This window comes from Myotis yumanensis, unplaced genomic scaffold (assembly GCF_028538775.1).
Source record: "Myotis yumanensis isolate MYYU_CA2020_CCGP unplaced genomic scaffold, mMyoYum1.0.hap1 SCAF_5, whole genome shotgun sequence".
NCBI classification, from domain to species: Eukaryota; Metazoa; Chordata; class Mammalia; order Chiroptera; family Vespertilionidae; genus Myotis; species Myotis yumanensis.
This window is the reverse complement of record NW_027223756.1, coordinates 53,124,525-53,151,388: the sequence shown is the minus strand read 5'-3', so window position 1 is coordinate 53,151,388 and position 26,864 is coordinate 53,124,525. Positions and strand designations below refer to the sequence as shown.

The following is a 26,864-nucleotide window of genomic DNA, read 5'->3' as shown; positions in this document are numbered from 1 at the left end:
AGGCCTGATGCACGAAATTCGTGCAACAATAGGCCTTCCTTCCCCTGGCACCCGGGACCCGGGCTTCCCTCACAGCCCTGGCTTCATCCAGAAGGTCTTCCGGGAGGACGTCCAGTCTAATTAGCATATTATGCTTTTATTATTATAGAATATTATCACTGTTAACTCAGAACATAGTACCATAAAGGTCTTTTAAAGCTAATAAAGCACCACGAATTCCTGTCAAGGGGGAAAAAAGGAGGAAGGACCTATAGATTAAAAGTGACTTAGAAACTTATCAATCAAATATATTGTGTTTGGATCCAGATTCAAACAAAACCACTGTTACTTGGGGGGAGAAGGGGGGTTGGGGAAGGGGCAACAAAATGTGAATGAATATCAGAAAAATTTGAATACAGCCTAATTCTTTGTCAAATTGAGGAATTGTTATTTGTTTTTAGGTAAGACAAGGATACTGTGGTTCAAAGAGTTATCTTTAAGAGCTACACACTAAGGTATTTATGGATGATACTGGGCTTTCTATCAAAATAATGGGGGTGGCAGTAAGAGATAGAGGAGAAACAAGATCGGTTGTGTGGCAATGGTTATTGAAGCTGGGTGATGAGTACATGCAGTTTAATTATATTTTTCTCTCTACCTTTCGTACACATTCAAAACTTTCCACTAAAACGTTAGAGAAAAAAAAAAAGATCATTAGATGCTCAGATGTCCTGTTAATTCTGTGGTTGGTCACAGCTGCCCCCACTGCTTGCTGGCTTTGAATATTTTCCTGTTATCCAGCAGGTGTTATGTTGGGGTCCAACCCCAGCAGGTCCAGGGGTCCCCCATGCCTTTACAGTGTTACTGTTCCCACAGAGGGTTATAATAGACTGTCCCATTCCTCTCTGAGGTTCATGGCCTTAAACACACAACATCCTATTCTTACTTCTACCCTGCAGTGAAAGCCTAGCCCAGCCATCCTCCTCCTATCTAAGACAGATACCCTATCAACCCCCATCACAACTGAAGATTAAATCAATAAATCCCCTAACTCAGCTCTGAGAACCATGCTATCTCTATCAGACAGCCTGGAGCGAAGACCACACTCTGGTTTTTTGACATAGTCATTTCACCTCGGGAACATAAATTGGAAACAGAATATCAAGACAGGGAGTAGTGCCCTGACTGAGTGGCTGAGCTGGTAGAGTGTCATCCTGAACAATCAGGGGTGGGGAACGTCCAGCCCTCGGGCCATATAAGACCCTCCAAATCATTTGGCCTGGCCCTGCCGAGGCATCAGGGGTGAGTTGATTAAATGTTTGATCAAATACAGCAGGCTAATTTTTTGGCTGATAATTCTGTATGGCCCATGAATGGATGCTATAAATATCCAAAGGCCCTTAGCAGAAAAAAGGTTCTCCATCCCTGCTATACACCAAAAGGTCGCAGATTCGATTCCCAGTCAGGGCACGTACCTACATTGTGGTTTCAATCCCAGGATTCAGTTCCTCATGAGTGCATGTACAGGAGGCAACTGATCAATGTTTCTCTCTCATATCGATATTTCCCTCCTTTCTCTCCCTTCCTCTCTCTCTAAAATCAATGAAAACATATCCTTAGGTGAGGATTAAAAAAAAGACCGACTGTGGTTACACAGTATTGCTGCAGAGCTAAAATTTAGCACCAATTTGACCAGTACTCTCTTCCCCCAGATACCTGGAGTTCTCTGTGCACAGGCCTCTCTCCCCACTCTAGGTGTAACAGTACAGGGCCCTACTCTCTGGCTACGTACCCTTCCTTATTAAATTCTGTAGCACTTATCACTACCTGACAATGGATTATATGGGGTTTTTTTTATTATTATCACCTCCCCTTTCTAGAATGTAACCTCCCTTAGGGCAGGGACTTGGCTTTGCCTCTGTGTTCAGATTTTAATCAGTCACTGGAACATAAAAGGCAAAAGGTGATCTGCTACATATATGCTGAAGGCTCAGGATCCCAGGAAAGTACAACTAAATATCAAAGAGAGTTGAGACAAAAGTCCACGGCTATTAACAAAGACTAAGAACATGCAGTTTCACCATCAGCCACACACTCACACCCACTTCATGTAGCAGAAAAGTGATGTCACAGTACTACTTTCACCCACTATCACATTTAAACTTGCCTAAACAGCTGGAAAATCAGTGACTACAGGATCACATAAATAATGGTTGAATATGTCAGTTTGTGCCAGAAAAACCTAAGAGGACCACAGTGCCTTCACAAGCCCTCTGAAAGCCTGAAAATATGGTGAGAATAGTGTGTCCTAATTCAGTGCCAATTCTACTGTAAATTTTTGTGCAATGAATGAGTATCAGTCACTTGGTGGGAAATGCAAGCTTTTAAGAAAGGTTAAGTATTATTCAATATACTCAAACTGCATTGCTGGGCGTAAATAAGATGATCCACGCAATGCACTCAGCATAGCATCATATACATGGAGAGCACCCAATGAAGTGTAGCTATTATCATTACTGCTGGCATCACGATTCTCAAGGCAAAGTGGGATCTTAAAGACTTCCAGGCCTGAGTTCCCTCCCTCTCCACACAGCCTAGAAATCGACAGATATAGCTCTAACATTGCCCTACTGTCCCTGTGCTTCTACATAAGCTTTTCTGCTTTTATCTTTTTGATACATTAAGGTTCTGCATGAGACTCAATTTAAATCAGGGGTGGGGCACCTTTTTTCTGCCAAGGGCCATTTGGATATTTATAACATCATTCACAGGCCATACAAATTTATCAACTTAAAAATTAGCCTGCTATATTTGGTCAAACATTTAATTAATTCACCCCTAATAACTTGGCAGAGCCAGACCAAATGATTTCCCAGACCTTAGACAGCCCAAGGGCCGGACATTCCCCACCCCTGAATGTAAAATGCAAGTGCTGACGAAAATCTAGATGGCACTGATATAGTCTGACTATTTTACTGATAAAGAAACAGGTCCAGAAGTCCAGCAACTTATCTAAAATCTTGCCACGGTCAGCACCACTGAGGAAATAGAAACCTGATTTCTCCTGCTCAAAGTTAGATTTATTCATTCACATCCCACAACTCACCATGATTTCCCTCTGTTCTTCCAGGTTCTTCAAAAAGTTAGAAAATTCTCGCAAAGAAGCATCTGCCAAGAGAAAGGAATCGTTATTTGGCGGACAAAGCAAAGAAGAGCAGACCAAACCCTCCCCTTCACGTACCTATGCAGCGTTCATCATCGGTCTCCGCATCGCCAATAAACTCAAACTTAAAGTCTCTGAGCGAGTGAGCAAACTTCCGCTGGGCTGCCGAAAGACCTAGGAAGAAAGATTTAATCATGACATGGGTCCTCGTTTTTTGTTTTTTTGTTTGTTTTTTATATTTTATTGATTTTTTATAGAGAGGAAGGGAGAGGGATAGAGCGTTAGAAGCATCGCGACAGAAACATCGATCAGCTACCTCCTGCACACTCCTTCTGGGGATGTGCCCGCAACCAAGGTACATGCCCTTGACGGGAATCGAACCTGGGACCCTTCCGTCCGCAGGCCGACGCTCTATCCACTGAGCCAAACCAGTCAGGGCTGGGTCCTCGTTTTATGTCGAGGCTTAGAAGATATTTATTCCTCATCAGGTCAAGAGAGCTAGAGAGCTCTTCTCCAATCAATCTGCGAAGAGACACAACCCAACTGCTTCGCCAAGGGGCCCAGCATCCCTGGTGCTCTCTCTAGCAGCTTCTGTCTCCCACTCTACATTCTGGCAGAGAGCAGGTGCTGGAGAAATGTTTATTTCACCCCCCAGTCTCTTCTTCCTCAGAGATCCGACTGCTTCACCTAGCTCCCTAAAACACTTTTCCTTTCTCTGCTTACTCAGGTCAGAGTTTGCCCAATTCAAAAGTGAGGACCATGAACACACACCCCTGATAGTATCTCCCAGGGCTCTATGAAATCTGGCTGGCTACCAAGGTTTCAAATATAAGTGTCTGAAGTAAAGATTGGTAGTTACAAAATAGTTGGGGATGTAAAGTACAGAATACGAAATACAGCCAATAATCTAATAATCTATATATATATAAAAGCCAAGCGACTGGAACGGCAGAACACCCGGAACAACCAGAACAAATGGTCACTATGACGCGCACTGTGGCGGCCAACCAGCCCAATCAGGGCCCCAATCGGCCCCCCACAACCTCCAGCAGGATCCCCCACTCCAAAAGGCAGCCCCTCCCCCTAGCAGCCTCCCCACCGCCTGATGGGGGGGCGCGGGGGCAGAGTCAGTGGCCAACCTCCCATAGCCCCTCCCCCCTACCAGCCCAGCCCATGCACAAATTCGTGCACCAGGCCTCTAGTATTATAATAACTATGTATGGTGCCAGCTGAGTACTGGAAATATTGGGGTGAACACTTGCTAAGTATATGGTTGTATAACTACTATGCTGCACACCTAAAACTAATACAAAATAATATTGAATATAAACTGCACTTGAAAAATTTAAAAGTGCACACACACACACACACACACACACAAAAGGGTCTCAAAAGCTTGATGTCAGCCAACCAGATGCACTTAACTGATTGTCAAACTCCAGACAGAGAACCCAGAAGATGATGAAAGACTTTTCATAGAAAACAGCCACAGGGAGGTAACTAAGGCCAAGCTTAAATGTCAGAAAGAATTCATTCTGCAAAAGTCCTATAGAGGTCCTCATCTTTTCTTACTGGAGATTAACGGAAAATAGTGGAAAACCTATTTCTAATCTAGGCTAATGTTTATTTTATGGGCCACATGCCATGTTAGGTAATATTTTTTTTTCTATCTCATTCAATGCTCTTGAAAGATAAATAAATTAAAGATGATCTCCATTTTACAATGCTGAGTTAAAGCTCAGAGATGTTAAGTTATTTGCACAAAGTTGTACAGCTACTACAACAGCAAAGGCTTGATTCTACTCCAGGGTAGTGTGTCCAAAACCCAGGCCCTGGCCAGGGTTCAATCCTACCTCTGGTCTAAAGCACTTTCTAAGAAGCTGCTCACTGACGCCTGCACTCCTTATGCCTCTGGTCTCAGTACAATGAGTACTGACAGATCGTGTTCAAATAAAACTTCACATTAAGAAAATTAAAAAGTTGAAAAAATAAAATGCAATCCATTACTGCTGATCAGAATGCTATCTTGCAACAAATAAATATAGACAAGAAAGTGAAGCAAATAATGCAAAACACCAAGGGCAGTTTTTAATAAGATGGTAGGATAGTAAAAGCAAGTGTTCTTTTTAATGTTCTTCATTGTATTATAGCTAACAAACAAGGAGTGAATGCTCACCAGCTCTTTCAGCTGTTGTCCTAGTTTTGCTTTGTTTTTTAATTTTTCCTAATAGACTATGGCTTAGAGCAGTTTTAGGTTCCCAGCAAAACTGGGCAAAAAGTATAGATTTTTCTTTGACCCGCAGCCCCTGCAGATGCACAGCCTCCTTCATTATCAACATCCCCCACTGTCATGATGTTTGAAACTTCATTCTTCCTCTAATTCAGCGGTTCTCAACCTGTGGGTTGCGACCCCTTTGGGGGCCGAACGACCCTTTCACAGGGGTCGCCTAAGACCATCGGAAAACACATATATAATTACATATTGTTTTTGTGATTAATCACTATGTTTTAATTATGTTCAATTTGTAACAATGAAATTGGGGGTCACCACAACATGAGGAACTGTATTAAAGGGTCGGGGCATTAGGAAGGTTGAGAATCACTGCTCTAATTCATGTTTCTCTTGCTGTTCTCAAATTCTTTTCCTCTTCAAAATAAAATTTTTTTAAAAAACCAACATTGAAAAAGACTTCGATGTGAAAGGGAAAACACTTGCAACTTTTAGAAGACACTATAGGATTGTATTCTTACCCTTGGAGTAGGGGAGAAAAGCACAAATATAATGTAAAACGTGATGGATTGCAAGCATGGTCACAGCTCTTACCCCTGGCTGCAGGCACTTCTCTTTTTAAGGACACTCACAGCCTCACCAACAAGTGGCAGGGTCTATGTCATGTCCCCAACCCTTGAATACCAGCAGGGTTTGTGGACAACGGAACGCAGTGAATGTGACATCTGCTATTTTGGAGCCTCCACCTCAAGAAGCTTTGTACACCTTTGCCCGATTCCATGTGAACAAGTCCAAGCTAACCTGTGGCTGATGAAAGACTTGTGGCTCAGTCACCCCGTTATCACCCCAGCAATCAGACAGCCAACCAGCAGAAGCAGAGCTTCCCTGCACAGGCAGGAGGCAGGCAGTCACTGCCTAGTGAGCCGAGTCCCAACTGAAATAAAGTTGTTTCAGCCATTAGGTTTTGGGGTGATCTGTCACAAAGCAATGGATAACTAATATAAAAAGATTATTAAAATTTGTCTCTAAGTTTCAAATATTTAAAAAACATAAAAAAGGGAGGATAAGCACACAGAGAGAAGGTATAAATAACTGCTATACGGTAAGGCAGAACCCCAAGAAAAAATTGGAAAAAAACACTTGAATCAGCCTTTCAGAAAAATAAGTGAAAGAAATCCATATGGCCTATAACCACATGAAAAGGTGCTCAAACTCATTAGTGAGAATAAAAGTGAAAATTAAAACTTCAAGATACCTGGACACACCCGTCAGACGGGCAAAAATTACTAAGTCTGGCAACCTCCAGGGTTGGTGTAATCCTGTACATGCAGCAACAGAAAGCCTCACACACTGCTAGTGAGAGTAAAGATTGGTGTATTTACTTTGGAAGGAGTTTGGCATTGTCTAGTAAATTTGGTGATATCTTACAACCCAGAAGTTGTTCTCCTAGGTAAATTACATCAGACCATATTACAATAACAGCCAAACACTGGGGAAAAAAGAACAAATACTGATCGACAGAAAAAATAACTATGTTACAGTGTATTCATATACTAAAGAGTAAAAACTAACTAAAAACTCACAGATCAACACAAAGGAACCTCAATTTGGAGAGAAAGAAGCAAGACACAGGAGAATACACATACCATAGATGTTTTATATAAAATTCAAAACAAGCTACACTAGACTACATGTTTAGGTTGCAAATATAGGTCACTAAATCACAGACTAGCAAAGGAATCCTTATCTCAAAAGTCACACAATGTTTATCTTACCACCAGGAGCCAGGGAGAGCAATGCAGTCCAAAAGCTACAAGGGGATTACAGTATTTTAGGTCATAACTGGTGGTGGGTCTGTTGTGGATGTTTGCTTTGTCATTCTTCTTTAAAACATACATTTGTTTCATATACTTCTGAATTTTTGCCATAATTTTCACAATCACAATATAAAATTTTTTAAACCGTAAGAAAGTCTAGCTATTTTAGGCCATTCGAAAATAACTCAGTTTCTATTGTAATCTAGACAAACATACACTTATTCTCTAAGCTCTAACCACTCTGGCCTGCTCTTGGCTCACACTTGCTGAACTCATTCCAGTCTGAGAGTCCTTAAACTTGGGCTCCCTCCACTTGAAGTGCTCCTTCCCCACCCCCACTGTCACCTGGCAGGTCCTTCTCAACAAGGATGCCTCAGCGAAGAATCCCCCTCCTCTCACCATCCTCTCTAAAATAATGTCCCCCCTCTGCCCTAAGTCCCTCTCTAGTCCTTTGTCCTTTTATTTTCTTCATAGCACTTATTACCTACAATTACCTTATTTCACCAATATTGATACTCATGGTGATCTATTTTCCACTCTAGAATATCGTGTCCCTGAAGCAGCAACTGATTGTGATATCTTACAACCCAGAAGATATCCCTGAAACAGGGACCACAATAGGATTTTTCCGTTTTAATTTGTATCCGGCACCTATTTCCAAATATTAATAGAGTGGGCTTATTATTATCTAAATAACTTTATATTATTCTATTTTGCTAAGGGGTGCTCTGCCAGTGCGTAATAGGGTATGAAGCTGGTTCCACTTATGTTTATATATCTGTGTGTACTTACATGTTTATATTTACTTATATACATTGTATGCATGTATATATTAGTAGTTATATATATACTAGAGGCCCGGTGCACAAAAATTTGTGCACTCGGGGGGAAAGGGGGTTCCTCAGCCCATCCTGTGCCCTCTCCCAGTCTGGGACCCCTCAGGAGATAATGACCTGCTGGCTTAGGCCTGCTCCCGGGTGGCAGAGGGCAGGCCCAATCCCTGGATGCAGCCCCTGGTTGGGCTCAGAGCAGGGCCAATTGGGGAGCTGGGGCGCCGCCCCCTGACATGCACAGAGCAGGGCCCATCAGGGGGGTTGGGGCTCCATACCCTGTCACACACAGAGCAGGGCCCAACAGGGGGTTGAGGAGCTCCCCCCTCTCACTCACAGAGTAGGGCCAATAGGGGAGTTGGGGCATCGTCCCCTGTCACACACAGAGCAGGGCGGATCAGAGCGTTGGGGCGCTGCCCCCTGTCATGCACAGAGCAGGGTCCATCAGGGGGGTTGGGGCTCCATACCCTATCACCCACAGAGCAGGGCCCATCAGGGGGTTGGGGAGCTCCCCCCTGTCACACACAGAGCAGGGACCATCAGGGGGTTGAGGAGCTCCCCTCTGTCACTCACAGAGTAGGGCCGACAGGGGAGTTGGGGCACCGCCCCCTGTCACACACACAGCAGGGCAGATCAGGGGGTTGGGGCGCCACCCTCTATCACCCACAGAGCAGGGCCGATCAGGGGGTTGGGGCGCCGCCACTGTCACACTCAGGGCAGGGCCGATGGGGAGGTTATGGTTCTACCCTGTACACACAGAGCAGGGCCCATGGGGCGGGGGGTGGGGGGAGTTGGGGCGCCACACCCTGTCACACACGGAGCAGGGCCCGTGGGGGGGTGGGAGTTGGGGTGCCGCACCCTGTCACACACAGAGCAGGGCTGATCAGGGGGTTGGGGCGCAGCCACTGTCACACTCAGGGCAGGGCCGATGGGGAGGTTATGGCTCTACCCTGTCACACACAGAGCAGGGCCCGTGGGCGGGGGGGGGTTGGGGCGCCACACCCTGTCACACACAGAGCAGGGCCGATCAGGGGGTTTGGGCGCTGCCCCCTGTCACGCTGATCCCGGTGCTGGGAGGCATATTACCCTTTTACTATATAGGACAGAGGCCTGGGGGCCGGCTGGTTTGCCCTGAAGGGTGTCCTAGATCAGGGTGGGGGTCCCCACTGGGGTGCCTGGCCAGTCTGGGTGAGGGGCTGAGGGCTGCTTTCAGGCTGGCGGTTGTTGATTGAAGCTCCCAACGGCTCCTTTTTTTTATTTTATTCTGGGCCAGCTTTAGCTCTGGCTCTAGCTCTGAGAGCAGGTATCTGGTTTGTTTCGGTTCTATAATCGAAACAATGTATAACTTCAGCTCTGAGATCCTGGCCTATATTTGTTAGAATGTTTCAAACTGCCAGCTCAGAGGCCGGCAGCGCAGGTGGGGAACGTTGGAGTCTGCAGTCACTGCAGCAAGCAAGCCTCACGTTCGCTTCCAGCTGCCTGGCTGCCGGCCGCCATCTTGGCTGACAGTTAATTTGCATAAGGATACGCTGATTAGCCAATCGGAAGGGTAGCGGTCGTACGCCAATTACCATGTTTCTCTTTTATTAGTGTAGATTAGTAGGTAAATATATATATATGATCATCAATGCTGGTATAAATTATATTTTCCCTCTGGAGCTATTTCCTTTGACTATTTTATCCAAAATACCAAGTCAGGATACTTTAAAGACCATGTTTCATATGATCAGGATAGGATGCCCACCAGGAAGTTAAAACTTAAATACATCAATTTTCCAACATGTACTTCATAGTTGCTAATTTTGTAAGTTGAAATGTTTATGATAGCAGATTAAATTTGAGTTCATCTGCACAGTTATTATATTTCTTTTAGCATATTCTTATCTAACCTCTGCATTATTATAATCACATCAACTTATTTTAGAATATACCATTTTCCTCACTCATTTTTCCTCTTTGTTGACTTCCTTCTGGTGTTATTAGAGCTTATTGTGCAACATTTTTATTGTTTAAAAATTTGACCATACCAAACTCCATTCCTTTTAAGAATCACAAATTTATCACCTTCCCATTACCTGGTACATTTTATATTTACTTCTCCTCCCATGCAGTTTACACTTTTGTTTATATCTTCTGCCTTTCTAAACTAATATAAAATCATAAGACAGCTTACTAGATTTAGTACAGTTCTATGAAATAAGCACAATGATGCTTGTACAAAGGATAATGTTTTTTCTTTCCAATATAATTGCACATGAAATTCAACCAGTCTTAGTTCACTAGTTACAAAGACTGGAAAAGGGGGGCCCACTAGACAGAATTATCTTTATTGAGTGCTTAGTCTATGCTAATTGACTTAAATATCATTTACTCTTTATAATCAGCCTGCAGGGTAAGTGCTGGTGCCACCTTATCGTAAGTAGGTTCAGAGGTAGATTAGTGACTTCATCAAGGTCACACACTTCTTTAGACTGCTGGTAGTAAGCCCTAGAGGTTCTCTCAAGCTTCCACAAACGTCCTTTCTACGACATCATTCCAGCTTTCAAGAGATTTAACATTTTTCCCAAATACTTTGTCCAGATCTCAACTAGTTATCTGAATGGCTCAAATGCAGAATTCTAACCAAATGGAAAACTCATATGCGTGGGCCTCCATGCCCCCATCCTCTAATTCCTGAGTTCTCCGACGCAACACTGCTCTTTGAAACACCTTCAAGGCTGATATGACTCCAGCTGGTGGACAAGGCCAAGCCTGAGTTGAGCACAAAAAGCTCAACTAATGTAAAAGATTTAATGTGATTTGCGCTATTCAAATGACCTGGCCACTTCAGAGTCTCCCACACTGGAATTTTTAGGCCCTCGATCTGTCAACAAATAGGAGAAAAAACACAAGCAAGGTCCTTCCCAGGGACAGGAGCAGTCTGAGAGGTGAGGTTTTATATGGGAGACCTGCTGAGTTTGAGATGGAGGACACCACATGGAAAGGTTCAAGCACAGCATTAAGCCAGATTTGGAGAGCCTCCAGACACCGGCAGAGCTGCCTTGGATCACCCTTGATGATTTTCACACATGAAAATCATTTCTGGTAGCATAGCCACCTATTAAGAGTTTTCAGTTAAGATCAGGAACTATCACACACGTAGAGGCACTTGGGGGTGAATGGAATACCTCTCCACTCAGGTTGCTCCACTCACATTGAACTTCTAGGCAGCCTCCTGAGTGGGTTGGCCCCTGAGGTGACAAGCCTGGCCTGTCATCTCCTGCAACTTCCTACCCCATCAACCAAAGAACTAATGGGGACCCAAGAAGATGCGGTATGTTCTTTCATTCTGGGCATGAACAGGAAAAAATGAAACCAGGAAATAAATAAGCCTTTCTCACTCATTAAATTTAAAATACAGGAGTCTTCACAAACCATACTGGATTCTGAAACCTTTTTCTCAAACAGGCAAATTACACCTGGAAGCGCACATTCCTTTGCATGTAGAGACCCAAATAACTAGATTATCAACTATGCAAAAGCTCTGCCAAGGAACCTCTGCCACCCGTTCTGCACATCAAAACATGTACCAGAATTCTTCCATGCTTTATTTAGAGAAAAGTAGGGTACGGACTCTAAGAACTTAATATCCTTCACGCCAGATTCGTGCCAAGGAAATAATACTGATGTTAATCCAAGTAACTTGGAAGGGAAACAAAATTCCTCTGGGACTGCAGACTGGTTCATATTTGGCCTCATGTTTTCCAGATTTACAAACCCAGCAGCTGTGCTTTACACAAGAACAGCATTGTGGCCTCTCTGCACACAAAAAAAGAAATAACTTACATTGTAGATTTTTAAAAGCTGTGCTAACATCTCACAAGCCTGAGATGCACTCACTGCTGGGCTAGTCGAGGCCTGAAGGGAAAATCACAGGCTGTTTGTTCTAGGAGCAGCTCATGGCCCTCAAGGTCTCCACAACTGTGAGGTTAAGGCGAGCATGTCAAACTCGCGGCCCATGGGCCGCATGCCTCATTTACTTGACCTGTGTTAGCCTTTGAGCTTGGGTTAAGGCATTCCTGGCCCTACTTCTCCAAATACAGCCCAACCAAGGTGCCTGTGAAGTGAGTTCTTCTTAATCATAGAATAAGCACTGTCTATCTGAATGGATGAATTTATGGGGTAAAAGGAATATAAGCTGAATCTGAGAAGGCTAACCCCATTTTGTAAAACTACTGTTTGGAATTCTCTGCTATTATTTAGATGGCCTCTTCTTCTAAAAAAAATAATAATAATAACTTTGCTTTCTAGCCTGCTTTAGCCTGCTTGGATAATGAGGAAGATAAACTTAGCTGTCTGACCTTGTAGGCTAGAGACTAGATATGCCCATACTCTCGATGCCATGCCAGATGTATTTTTTAATTGGATAGAACTGAAGTTTTCAAGGCCACCAGCGAGATAACCACTAAGCACACACAGGGCTGGATCTTTAATAAAAAGGGAAGTTCTGCTTGTAGCTCTGCTTAGAATTTGAATTCATTTTCTCTAAGCCCACCGTGGTGACTCCAAACTCTCTGAGCATTGCTTGATTTATTCCGGTTCTCTGTAACAAATTAAAAAGACCCTCACACCCCAAGCAAATGCATAAACCTGGATGGATTTTGGGCTCTAGACCCAATATGGCACATAACCAACACCCGATCCTGTTTACCAAAGCAGTCAATTAATTAAGAAGACCCCTTCAGAAATGCGTGCCCTGCAGGGAATCCCACAGGCAGGTCCACTCTGGAGAACACAGCCAACCTTCAGTCCACCTTATCCAGACGTCAAGTGCACTGTACACATTCAGCAAAGGAGGAATCTGCTCGGGCTAGATTCTGTGTACAGAGAGAACCTGCCACAACAGGCTGGCAGACGAGAAGGGCATGCTGGCGATCACCTGGCCCACAGGCTTTCAAACTGTCTTTGGCCACAGATCCCTCTGTTCAAAGAAAATCTTATTTACAGTGAGAACAGAAAATACAGCTAACATTTACATATTAATTTCCTATTATCGCTATAACGAATTTCCATAAGCTTAGTGGCTTAAAACAACATAAATTTATTATCTTGCAGTTCTGGAGGTCAGAAGTCGACACTGGGTCTCACAGGGCTGGGTTCCTTCTGGAGGCTCTAGGAGAGAATCCATGTCCTGGCCTTTTCCAGCTTCTGCAGGGGTGGGGAACCTTATTTCTACTGAGGGCCATTTGGATACGTATAACATCACTCACAGGCCATACAAAATTATCAACTTAAAAGTTAGCCTGCTATATTTGGTCAAACATTTAATTAACTCACCCCTAATGCCTTGGCAGGGCCAGACCAAATGGGCTGAACGTTCCCCACCTCTGTTCTAAAGGATGCCCAAATCCCTTGGCCCATAGCCCCAGCCACCAATGGAATCACTCTGACTTCTGCTTCTGACATCATATCTCTTTCTCTTACTCCTTTAAGGGCCATTGGTATTACAATGGGCCCAGTGTGATGACCCTAGAGAACCTCAGCATCTCAAGGACCTTAATTTAATGCCCAAGATCATACAACTAGTAAGTAGTACAACCAAGAGATCATCAAAGCTGCTCAGGTAGAGGTAGGATGAAGAACTCCACCAAATTGGTCCCTGCCTCCCACAGAGTGGTCCGCAATGAGACTGAACCCTGCAGATCCCAACCTGAAAACCCATGACAGAGGTTCTCACCTTCACTTTACAGCTGGGATATGAAAGCACAACTTTGGACAACTAGCTCAATGTCACACACCCCATTCAACGAGCGCTCTAACTAGAATCCAGGTTTTAGCATAGAATCCTAGTTTTAGTATAATCTTGGGAGGCACAGGAGGACAGTAACAGATGCACCTCTAAGTGAGGAACACATGGTCCAGCAGTTGGATAGCATGTCCCAGAGAATGGCTGCACAGGACACAAGGGGGTGTGTGTGTGTGTGTGTGTGTGTGTGTGTGTGTTGGGGCGGGGGGAGGGGGAAGGTGAGGGGAAGTGCTTATGTATGGGAAAGTATACCCAGCCCAACACACTCCCAACCTGTACTTTCTCTAATTACACTTTATAGAAAACACGAATGGCTGATAGGCTGACAAACATTCTAGTTGACAAGACTGCATGCTAAAAATTAGGCTGGCTTGATGTCCAGGGAAGTGCCTAAATCTGAATGTCAAAAACTGGTGGTCCTACAGACTTACTTATTTAGCCATCCCTTTCATTAAAATTTTAATTTCAATCTCTCAACCCTCTGGTTACCATTATTCCCTATTGTCATTGGCCTCACTTAAAATATCTTCCTGACCCCTGGAATCATTTGGATATCAAGTCCTGGCCTCAAAGAACTGTAGCAAGGAATGTAATCATAGAGACAATTTAGTCATAGATCCCATTTTATAGATGAGAAATCAAAGGGACAATAAACTAGAGGCAGTGTGGTTTGCCACAAGGAAAAAGGCTCTATAACCCTGCAGGCCTAGGTTCTGATACTGGCTCTGCCATATCTCAGGTGGTAGCTTTGGGCAAGACACACACAGTTTGCACTGAAATTTTCACCTACAAACTGAAAATAATAAGAATATCATGTCTAACACGTTACCTCTCACTTTCCCTTCTAAAGCAAACTGCTTGACCAAGAGTCCCCATTTCCTGAGCTGGTGAGGGTTAGCACACAACCCTACTCAAAGTTCATTAGGGCTGAATAAGTAAGAATAGGCAGCTGTGCCCTAACCAGTTTGGCTCAGTGGATAGAGCGTCAGCCTGCGGACTGAAGGGTCCCGGGTTCGATTCTGGTCAAGGGCATGTGCCTTGGTTGCGGGCACATCTCCAGTGGGGGGCGTGCAGGAGGCAGCTGATCGATGTTTCTCTCTCATCGATGTTTCTAACTCTCTATCCCTCTCACTTCCTCTCTGTAAAAAAACCAATAAAATATATTAAAAAAAAAAAAAAAAAAAGAATAGGCAGCTGACCCAAGAACAGCCCCCACAGGCCAGCCAGAGACACAAACACAATGGAGAGAGAGAGAGAGAGAGAGAGAGAGAGAGAGAGAGAGAGAGAGAGAGATATGACCTAAAGGCCACAAAATATTAAACAATTGTTTTTACAGATCCGGGGTTTAAGCTCAATGACAAAACATAATATTATTCACACATTTTGCTACTGAACATAGTAACTTGACAAACAAAGTGGTTTCCAATGTCTTCAAGAAAGGGAGAGAAAAAGAAAAAGAAAACCACATATAGAGATAATGCCCAAACAAGCTACCTTATTAACCACAGTACATGCCTCAGGCCCAAAATAAATATTAGTAGGGATTTTAGATGTCAGGTGTTATTCTGGCTTACTACATATGAGCTTTTCCATTGTTATGGCATAATGAGAAACCTAGTTGTCCAGCAAAACCAAGAGTCACTGTATAACTACCCCATTTCTCTCAAATGCTTTAATATCTATTCTCTTTAAAACAAAAATATTTATTCTCTTTAAAGTAATATAATACTCACTCAAAGGAGGGGCTAAAGCCTCCCCTTCAGTGCCCAAGTTAAACCAGGATCACAGAGTTAAGAGAAATGCCACCAGAAATGACCAATGACTTGCATCTACCACTCATGCATCAGAGCCCAGTGTGCACTATAAAATTCTAACAGGACGGGACTGCTGCCCTAGGAATTCATGACCTCCACCCATGAGAGACAACTATCACATACTGCATAGGAACTGAGGGGTCCAGATTACAAACTACATAGGAGTTCATAGAAGACAAAACATGCATACATACATACACACACACACACACACACACAATTAAAATCATCAGGAAAGCATAGCATGGAATGGGGGGGCTTGAACAGGATCCTAAAAGGTCTGTTTGTTTTAAGTCAACGTAAACTATAGAGGAGTTAGTCAATGTACTAGGAACAAAATGAGGGAATCCTTTAGATGGGAATGAGAAGGACAGTTGATCCTTGAACAACATGGGGGTTAGGGATGCCAACCTCTCCCTTCATGCAATCGAAAACCCACATAAAACTACTGACTCCCCAAAAAGTTAACTAACAGCCTACTGTTGACCAGAAGCCTTACCAATAACAGAGTCGATTAACACATATTTTGTATGTTACATGTATTGTTACAGTAAAGTAAACTAGAGAAAAGAAAATGTTATTAAGAAAATCATAAGGAAGAGAATATAGCTTTACAGTACTGTACATTTTATTGATCACCCAGTTCAAACCCAACGTTCAAGGGTCAACTGCACTATATGATCTATATGCATTAGGGCCTATGGAATGCAAGGAATAAAGACTCAGAAAATACAAATCACAAAGAGCCTAGAAAACAACGTGAACTGGCTTTACAGCCAACACTAGGATCTTCTCTCCTGACCTCTGCCATTAACACAACTTGGTTCTCTCTGAGTTTACTTTTCTCTCTTGCAATTGCTTTTTTTTTTTTCTTTCATTTCATATCAACTCTTGCTGTTGGAACTGCTGTTTACTTGGAGGGTTTGCTGCTATGCCATTGCCTGGTAGGGCCCTTTCATCATCCTTACATTAGTTTATGACGTTCTTTCAACATCAACTCCCACTGCTTTCCCCTTATTTCCCAAAATAAAATTATCTAGAGAATCAAACTGGCTCAGCTCATTTTTCCCCACAGAAGGCCATGAAAAAAGTAGCTGTCCCACCCCAATCAAATCAGCCAGTCCAGGGAGAGGACAGAGGTTCCCGAGTGCTTTTTCCTCAGCAGGAGCTGGGAGCAGAGCCGCTTTCCCTGATTGGAGCTGTGAAGTATGAGGTCAGCAGATGCCATGAGTGACAACCCCTTTCCAAGGCCAGCGAGTACAAACAACATCCTTTCAAGGCCAAAATTATTTCTGAAGACTTTACTACGCTAACACACAAAATTCCATAAACCCTAAAGGCAGAAACCAGTCCTTCTAAACAAATGCAGCAGGCAGGACCTGAGTCCATTTTCACATAATGAACTATGTATAAAGTTCATAAAAAAATTTAAACACTCATCAATGACTACAAAAATTCTTTCAAATCCAGTGCTTCCAAATGGTTTAGGTATGTGCAACAACCATCTGATATTCATTTAGCACTTCTTATGTGCTAGTCACTGCTCCTAGGAATACTTTGCATGAATTAGAACATTTAAGCTCCATCGAACCCAATTAGGAAAGCATCTTTTACTGCATTTTATAGGGTGTCCCAAAATTCACACAAGATTTGAATTTTTGTGAGCATTAACAACAACAACAACAAAAATAAAAGCCTAATTTTACTTGGTTTATTGAATCAGATTCTAATATCTGTTGCCCTTTGATTTCAATCCCTTCAATTTGATAAGCATTACCAAGTACCAATTATGGTCTAGGAGCAGGGACAATGAAGACCAATGAAGACCACAGCTTTGCGTATGTGCCAGCAAAGCCGTGGAGGCCATTTACCCGATGTGCTCTTCCATACATAACCCTATACTGTATACTTTATGAATCAATAAAAAATTTATAATTTTTAATTATAAACCTGTGTTTTCTATCAAAATTACTTCTTGCGTGAATTTTGGGACACCATATATAAACAGACACAAGAAGATACAGATAGGTCACACTATGTGATCTTATCCTGGAGCAGTCTAACCCAGCGATGGCGAACCTATGACACACCGCTGACACGTGAACTCATTTTTTTGGTTGATTTTTCTTTGTTAAATGGCATTTAAATATATAAAATAAATATCAAAAATATAAGTCTTTGTTTTACTATGGTTGCAAATATCAAAAAATTTCTATATGTGATAAGGCACCAGAGTTAAGTTAGGGTTTTTCAAAATGCTGACACGCCAAGCTCAAAAGGTTCGTCATCACTGGTCTAACCCATTGGACTATGAGGCCTCACCATAAGGAACAAAAACTGCACAGGCCACAGTTGGGCCACAAAGACTCTCTCCTTGCAATGCCCTAATAAAATTGATGTAAATAATCAAAATGCCTTGCTCATGTTGAAATGTTAGAGAAAAGGTCAGGAATAAAAAAAAATTTTTTTAAAGTGTTGTAGACAGTCCTGGGGAAGGAAAGTTTCCCAAGAAGAATACAGGATAACAGTGCTACACTGAGGAACACACAGCCAACAGGAAGAAGGAAACAGAGCAAACTTGGAAAAGTGGCTGTTAGAAAAATAGTGTGCGGGCTGGGTGTTGAGGTCTGCCTCCTGGTTTCACGCTTCTTCAAAAGCAAGGGAAATTTTTATCAAGACCCCAGACAGCACAGTCAACACAACCCATGCCTCTTGGGCAGACTGGCAAACTCTGGACCTCCTGAAAACTACCCATGCTCGAGGAGGGAGGAAGTGTTATACAAGTAAGACACATGATCAATCTGTAAAATCAGGGAAAGCATAAGATATTTAAGTGCACATAAAACTGTTTAGAATGCAAGTTCCCCAAAGTCTTATCCAATGGTTCTTTGTCCTTTAACTTTTTCTGTATTTTCTAAATAGTCTTCATTCCGCATAAATTATGATCAAAATATTAAAGCCAAGACAAACAAAAAAATTAATGACACCCAATTATAAGTACAGGCAGAGGTGTAAGATAATGTGGCTATAAAGGTTTTTTTATGTGGCAAACTGAGCTGGTTAAATTTGATTTGTAGGTGTGTCTGTGAGGCGTTTCCTGTAGAGATTAGCATCTCAATTGCTAGACTGACCAAAGCAGATGGCCTTCCCCAATATGGGTGGGTATCATCCAACCTGCTGAAGATACAAAAAGATAAGAAATTTTAACTTCCCCTCTTGCTGCCTGTTTGAGCTCAGAGATCAGTCTTCTCCTGCCCTTGAATGAGGACTTACACCATTGGTGCTCCTGTTTTCATTCTGAAATTTTTGAATGACCTTATAAAATGTTTCATCTTGTAAAAGAAAGTTCTATCACTGACTATCATTACCATTCGTATTGTTTCAAAGAAAGTGAAGAATATAATTAAGATTGGTGGCATCACCCAAACAAATTAATACCGTAACTTAGCATTTCATGTGGCTTTTTATCAAATAATCTTTGTGTACTTCACAGACATTAGATACTTCTCACAGTATTTCCCCCTCTAGTACAGCACAGTGACTGAGAGTATGGGTTCTGGTGTCAGACTTAGGCTCACAGAGTAGTGTCACCAGCAACCAGCTGGGTGACCCTCCCTGAGCAGGTGACAACCTGTCTGAGCTCTGATTTCTTCCCTGACAATTTGGGGGATAATACTGGATTTTATATATCAAATTGCAGTAAAGGAAAATAATGAATCAAAGATTACTAAGTTATCCTGTCTGGGTGACAGAAAACGGCAGAACCATGAAAAAGAAAAAGGGAAGTCATGAGAGGAAGCCAATTTAAGGTGAGGAAACAACTGCATTTTAGGTATTTCAGAAAGTAGCATATTAGCTAAATAGAAATTCTGAAAAGCCGCTGCAGATAGCGGTCAAGACCACAGGCTTGAGTTGTCTATCTGCAGAGAAGTGAGTAAAGAGAAATAATGAGTGTTTTTTTAGAAGGAAAAAGTATAGAAATGCTAGAGATGAAAAAAGTGAACTACAAAGGTGAGTCACAAATGGAGAAAGGGGCAGGGAAGGCCAGAGGGAGAAAAGACCCAGAAAAGGAAGCCAAATGGGGGATAGGAGGAGTGCAGCTTCAGAGAAGACACTGAGAATGCTCAAAAGTGCCAAATGCTTTATGAAGCGGTCAGATTTTGGCAAGAAGTAGTCCTGTGACAAGTCATCCTGATTCCTCTCTTTCACTTAAGCCCCTATATCCATTCCCCACCCAAAATATCCCGGGGAGCTGCTCACTTTTCTGTCTCCACTGTTAGCCCCACCATCATCATCTCCTGACTGGCCACTCTGCTTCCACTCATCCTCTAACAGTCCAATTTCCATGCAGGAGCAAAAGTTAACTGAAAATAGCCCTGGCTGGGTAGTTCAGTTGGTTACAGCGTTGTCCTGACATGCCAAGGTTTCGGGTTCAATCCCAGGTCAGGCAAAGACAGGAGTCAAACAATGGGAGTGTGAATGAGTGGAGCAATGGGTCACTGATTCTTTTTCTCCCTCCCTCCCTCTCTTCCTCTCTCTCAAATCAATTTTTTTAAAAAATTAATTGAAAATATAAATTGGATCTCCTTACTGCCCAGCTGAAATCCTTCAACATCATTCTGTTGTATTTAGGCTAAAATTCAAATTCCTCACCAAATCTCTAAAAGACCCTACATGATCTGGTGGCTGCATGGCTTTCCAGCCTCATTCATTCACCCCCCTAAGGTCACTGAATTCCAGTTGTTATCAGTCTTCCTTGTATTCCTGGAAGAAAAGAACAAGGCCAAAGTGCTTTCCTTCCTTGAGGTCTTTGTATATGCCCTGCCTTCTGCCTGGAATGCTCTTCTCCCACCTCCTCGGAAACAAGTACAACCTGTATTAGAAATTCCGCTCAAGCTACAGAGGGGTCATCTGATGGCTTTTAGAAAGAGGGCTCCAGGTATTAGACGTATACTACACAGCAGGATACATGTAGCTGCACTACATCCTAACTTCAACTGGGCTTCTTTTGTTTGTTTTGGTTAATCCTCACCTGAGAATTTTTTTCCCTTGATCTTTAGAGAGAGAAGAGAAGGAGGGAAAGAGGGAGGGAGGGAGGGAGGGAGGGAGGGAGGGAGGGAGGGAAGGAGAAGCATCTAGTGTTATGGTGAACATTTTATATAAACATTGTCCAAAACCTTTGAATTATCTTATAAGGTAGATATTCATTCTATCCCCCTCTTATAAATGGACTGTGGGTACTTAATAGGTCATAGAATAAAACCAGAATTAAACCCAGGTCTGATTCCCAATTCATGATCTTTTCATCCCCAAATAGCTCTTTTTGACATAGCAAATTCATATAGCATCTCTTCACCTGATTTTAAATCTACTGGAAGCTTGGAAACCTGATAGCCTCACTGCTAAGAATTGAGGGGCCAGGGACATTTTGTGGTTCACGTGGCCGGTGCTACTCAAATTGCCAGACTGTCTGTCACTAGGTCCCTGCAAGACAAGGAATTTGAACAGAATATAAACTAACCAAGTCCCAAGCACATTGTTCAGCTTGGCTGACCTTTTTTCACACCAAGATATTATACCTCCATCTTATAAGTGGTGGGGGTGGTAAGAAAGGAAATTCCTTACATCCTCGTAACCAACAGTCTGCAGACACCGACACATGCTGAAAAATGCTGCTCTAGGGCTGTGACTTAATGGGTGATAAAATCAATATATTAAGTCATACCAGCAGGTTTTTTTTCTCAGTCAGTTTACATTCAATATTATTTTGTATTAGTTCCAAATGTATAGTATAGCTGTTAATCATATACTTTACAAAATGTTGTCCCCAATATTTACAGTACCCACCTGGCACCATACAAAGTTATTACAATATTAGTAACTATATTCCCTAGCCTGTACCCCAACTTCAACTTTTTCTGTTTCTATTTTGTTCAATTATTTTTTAATTAGATTCAATATATAAGTGAAATCACATAGTATTTGTCTTTTTCTGGCTGATTCATTTCACTTAGCATAATACTCTCTAGGTCCATCCACACTTTAGTAAATGGTGTAAGATTTCACTCTTTTTATGGTCAAATAATATTCCACTGTATATATGCACCACCACTCTTTTATCTACTGATGTGCTCTTGTTTTGCTTCCATGTCTTGGCTACTGTAAATAACACTGCAATGAACACGGGAGTGCATATATTCTTTTTTTTAATAAGTGTTTGGTTTCTTCAGATATATACCCAGAAGTGGAATCACTGGGTCATCAGGCAGATCCATTTTTATTTTTCTGAGGAACCTCTATATTGTTTCCCACAGAGGCTGCACCAATCTGCATTCCCACCAACAGGGCGTCCTAGCCAACACCTATTGTTTGTTGTTTTATTGATGACAGCCATTCTGACAGGTGAGGTGACCTCATTGTGGTTTTAATTTGTGTCTCTCTGATGATTAGTGACATTGAACATTTTTTCATATGCCTATTGGTCATGTGTGTCCTCCATGAAGAAGTGTCTATTCAGGTCCTTTGCCCATTTTTTATTGGATTATTTTTGGTGTTGAGTTGTACAAGCATGTGGGAGGCAACCAATCGATGTCTTTCAATATGTCGATATGTCGGTGTTTCCCTCTGTCTCTCCTCCTCCCTTCCACTCTAAAAAAAAAAAAACAAAAAAAAAAACTCCACATATTCTATTTAAGTTTGAAGAGTCTAAGAAAATTAATCATGTTCCCCAAAAGCATAAATCATATTATTATGAAGGTCAATCAAAAAAGACAAATCTGAGGTTGCAGTAGATCCTCATTTGTAACCGTGCATTTACTGAGGACCTTATAGCATGCCAGGCATCAGAGTGAACACTGTACAGCTCCTGCCTTCCAGGAGCGCACACTCCAGAGTTCCCTTTGTGAGACACTGCAGGGGAGGATGTTTCAGGAAGAAAAGTCTATAACCTCTGAAGGACCAACTCATGGAGAACCCACCGCCTCAGACTCATCAGAGGCCAAAAGGAGAGCCATCTCTAGGCAAAGGATATAATCTTGGACTGCAGCAGAACTGAGATGACCTAATAAAAAGTTTCCAAGGAAAGATAGGAGTAGGAAGACAAAAACACAATTAGGATAAAAGGAAAAAAGGGCAGTGAGTGCATCCTTTTATAAGGCACTTTCAAAAGGCAAGCTGATGACAAAAACCACAGATGCTGCCCTTGACTAGCAGCTGCTACCTTACAATGAAAGCCACGGGGAAATTAATATTTTATTACCGGCTATATTTCTATAGAACTGATTATAGTCAATGGCAAATTAGCTGGAAACTTAAAAGCATACTTTAAATATTGAAACTGACTTTTTCTTTTAGGATAAAGTACACATGAGTCATGATAGAGACAACCCAGATATCCATCAGAAGGGGATTGGTTAAATTCATTGTGCTGTACTTACATAACAGAACACCATACAATCATTAAAAATCATGTTTCGGAAAAACACTTAAGGGCACTGCAGTATGTCCATTACTAGTTACGTGATCTTGGGCTACAATGACCTTTCAGCCTCATTTTCCTCATCTGTAAAACGGGGATAATGGAATACTAGACAACAATGGAAATGAATAATCTACAACTACATACAATAGATTACAACAAGAGAATATACACAGTGTGATTCTATTTCCAGAAAATACAAAAATGGGGGAAAATTTGCTGCTGGAAATCAAGGGGGCATTAGGGGAACTTCTAGTGTGTCTGAAGCATTTGGTTTATTCTTGCTTTGGGTGCTGATTCCACAGGTGTGCACAATTCATGAAAGTCCATCCAATTGTACATGCATGAAAATGTATTCATATATATATATATATATATATATATATAGTAAATTTCAATCAACAGTTTCTCAAATGAGGATAATTATAGGATCATCTTCATAGGAATGTTGTGAGAATTAAAATTATGTTGCAGAGATTGACTATATATAAAATTTTGGCTGCCTAATACATGGGTAAGCCCACAATAAATATTAGGTAATCTTATAACCCTCGCTGTGCTGACCAGATAAGAAGCACTATGAAATATTCGCTGAAGGAACAAATTTTCCAGGATAAATGACTCACTCACCACAACCTCTGCAATCCCAAAACTACTTAAAAATTTTACTAGGTCACTTATGTCACACTTTGCATTATAAAGATTTATGCCCAAGTTTGTCGCTCCCCTCCACTTAGAACTTCCTAAGGACAGAGCAAGAGTCTGTCTTTGTATCCTTCACAACACACTGAACAGCAGAGATTCTCAATACATGTCTGATGATTCTGTGGGTTGCAGAACATTCTAAGAATGGAAGAATGATGTACAGAAAACCTTAACTGCAAAATAATATCCTTTCTAAGCTTTACACTTTAACATGTTTGTGAGTGAACTTGACGTTCTGTTAAAAAGGCACATGTTTGACTCATACATTCGTTGGGAAAATGTGTACAAAGGTGCATAGGATCAGGTCCCCACATTCCAAGAAGTTCACCACGAGGTTAGGAGAAACCAAGATGGCGGCATAGGTTAACGACAGAGTTTGCTGCCTCGAACAACCACTTCAAAAATACAACTAAAAGACGGAACGGACATCATCCAGAACCACAGGAAGGCTGGCTGAGTGGAAGTTCTACAACTAGGAGGAACCGAGAATCAGAGGAGGCGCAGTGCTGAAGTAAAATACTAAGGTGCGGAGTGCGCGAGGCGTGGGCTGGTGGCTGAGGGCACGGTTGACTATTTCAATCCTGAGGGAGCCTCAGACTCTTGAGCTCCAGATCCAGGCGAGTCTCTAGGGACCCAGACTCAAACGGGAGAAGCGGGACTGTCTGGCTTCAGTCCCTCCAAGGTTTGCAGCGGTTGCTGGGGCAGAGAGGCAGAGCCCCTGGGGACGGACTGAGAGCAGCCATAACTGCTCCCTCCTCCGCCCTGTTGATCTCGGGGGACCCACCCCGCCCAAGCCCCGCACAGAGGCATTTGCCGGATAGCCTCAGGCAAAGGCTAGATTAGCACCTCCCTAGAGGACAGAAGTTCTCCCACTGCAAACACAGCTGATTCTCACAGCCAGTTGGCCTGGAGGTCAAATCCCTCTAGTATTAACTACAACAATCAAGGCTTAACTACAACAAGACTGCGCACAAAGACCACTAGGGGGTGTACCAAGAAACCAAGAAGTTCACCACTAAAAGGAGAAGACATGGAAACAACTACAGATTTGTTTCCGTGAGGCACCTCAACGGAGGGGCGTCACTGATTCCGAATTGGTTTTTAGGCTAATTCCTGGGCATACATTTGAACCATAAGAAGTGAGGGAACACTTGTGCTTTCGAATTATAGGACCAAGTCAGAGCACTTTCATCTCCTACCCAGAGCCCAGGCTAAGATACACAAACTTCTTTGTATTTCTGTCCTGGTAGGGCAGGCTTTTTCTGGTCCACTCCTTCCTCAAGGGTGCAGCCACTGGAGAGTCGTGGCTAACTAGATATGGAGGGAGATCCTAGGTCCAACTCCTTGCCCAAGGCTCTATTCTCTCCCCCCAGGTTGGTGTTAAGACTCCAAGCACCTTGTTTCTAATCCTCCTGAAAGTTCAACTCTAACCTACTGTTCTGGAATGATGTCTTTTGATCTTTGTCAAATTCTGGAGATTTTCCATACTTTTTTTTTTTTATAATCACAGCTGTGCATTTAAAAGGATGTGTGTTATATTTTACCCAACATGGCTAAGTATTCTGTAAACTGAAACCCCTACTCTATATTTTTAATACACCTATAACCCAGGTCTCCTGAATTCCCACCAATAAAGCTCAAGTGAGTAACAGTGCACAATCCAAAACTAAAACACACACAAGGGGAAAATCCACTATGAACCAAACAGAGCAGATATTATAAAAGAGCAGAGATTGGATCCATTATAAATTTTAGATGATAAACCTTTGAGAAAGATTATAAAACCAGCAAATTTAAAATGATTACAGACATAAAAACAATAATCAAATACACATGAAGAAAAGTTCTGCACACTAACCTAAGTCCCCTTGGCCATCCAGAAAATGTCAAGTTCCTTTCATAAACACTAATACTAATAGCCTCCAACTGTGAGCAGAATAGGCTTGTGTATTCGTCCACCATCCTCTCCACATCAGCTACCATATTACAAGAAAACCAAACCTTGCTACCCAATTCTACCAAACCAACAAATGTTTACTAATGAGAACTACAAATTGAGCAGAAGCTCTGGAGCAACCTGACCCACTATTTATAGGATACAGATGGTATACAACTTTGAGAGAGAAAAAAGTGGCATGAGCTAACAAAGTTTAACATCAGAACACCTAATCCAGCATTTCTAGTCCCAGGTAGTATTCAAGAGACCATAATGATGGTGGTCTGCAAGGTTCACATGTGTGAATGCTCATAAAAGAACAGTTCATAATAACAGACAACTGGAAATAAACCAAATACCTATTCAAAGTGAAATGATAGAAAAATAATATCACTACCAGAGAATGCTATATGATAGTGAAAATGAGTGGACCAAAGCCAATGCAACTACTTGGATAAATCATAATAATAATGGAGAATGAGAAAAGCAAGGCCCAGAAGGTAGACGACATATGGAACTAGATGATAAAGTTCAGGACAGCATTATGGGAGAAGGCACAGGGATGGAATAGGGAAAAGCACAGGCAGATGTAAGTTGTGGGTAATGTTTCAGATATTGATGAGCTCACAGGTATTCATTATATTAAAAGTATGAATAAGAGGGCCATGCAAAACCCAGTGATGGCAATATGTCATGAATCACGATTACCATCAATCCACTTCTCTGCACCTGAGTCCCACCACCACCACCACCACCACCAGTAAAGAAGTGGGGGTATATTATGAACAGGCAATTCACAGATGCCACTACCTAAAAGGCCAACAGACATGTGCAATGAGGGAAATGCAGCATTAAGCTAGAAATAACAAGTTATCACTTTATACCTAACCAATGGGCAAAAATTCCAAAGTTTGATAATAGCAAGTATTGGAGAAGATGCAGTTCAACAACATCACTGATTCAGTGTCAGGAAGGTAAACTGGTGACTGTGTAGAGCACCCTGGCACAATCTAGGAAAACTGGAAGATAAGCTTGGAGTTGAAGATACTCACACCCTATCACCTGCAATTCAGCACTTACATCCTTCCCCACGGAAACTCATAAACATACATCAGGGGACAAGAATGT

The 26,864-nt window shown here is 42.2% G+C and overlaps 1 protein-coding gene across 2 annotated transcripts in view; it reads right to left on the bottom strand.

The window, feature by feature from the left end:
* ARHGAP10 (Rho GTPase activating protein 10) overlaps positions 1 to 26,864 on the bottom strand; it is a 256,918-nt gene that overhangs the window by 177,519 nt on the left and 52,535 nt on the right. Inside the window, exons 2-3 of one of the 2 annotated variants that reach the window (XM_070415283.1) lie at positions 3,221 to 3,316; positions 3,086 to 3,147 (exon numbers count right to left, since the gene is read on the bottom strand). In XM_070415283.1, the coding sequence (XP_070271384.1) occupies positions 3,086 to 3,147; positions 3,221 to 3,316 (158 nt within the window). Of the gene's footprint in view, positions 1 to 2,843; positions 2,848 to 3,085; positions 3,148 to 3,220; positions 3,317 to 26,864 lie in introns of those variants that run through there. The other variant, XM_070415284.1, reaches the window with a different exon arrangement.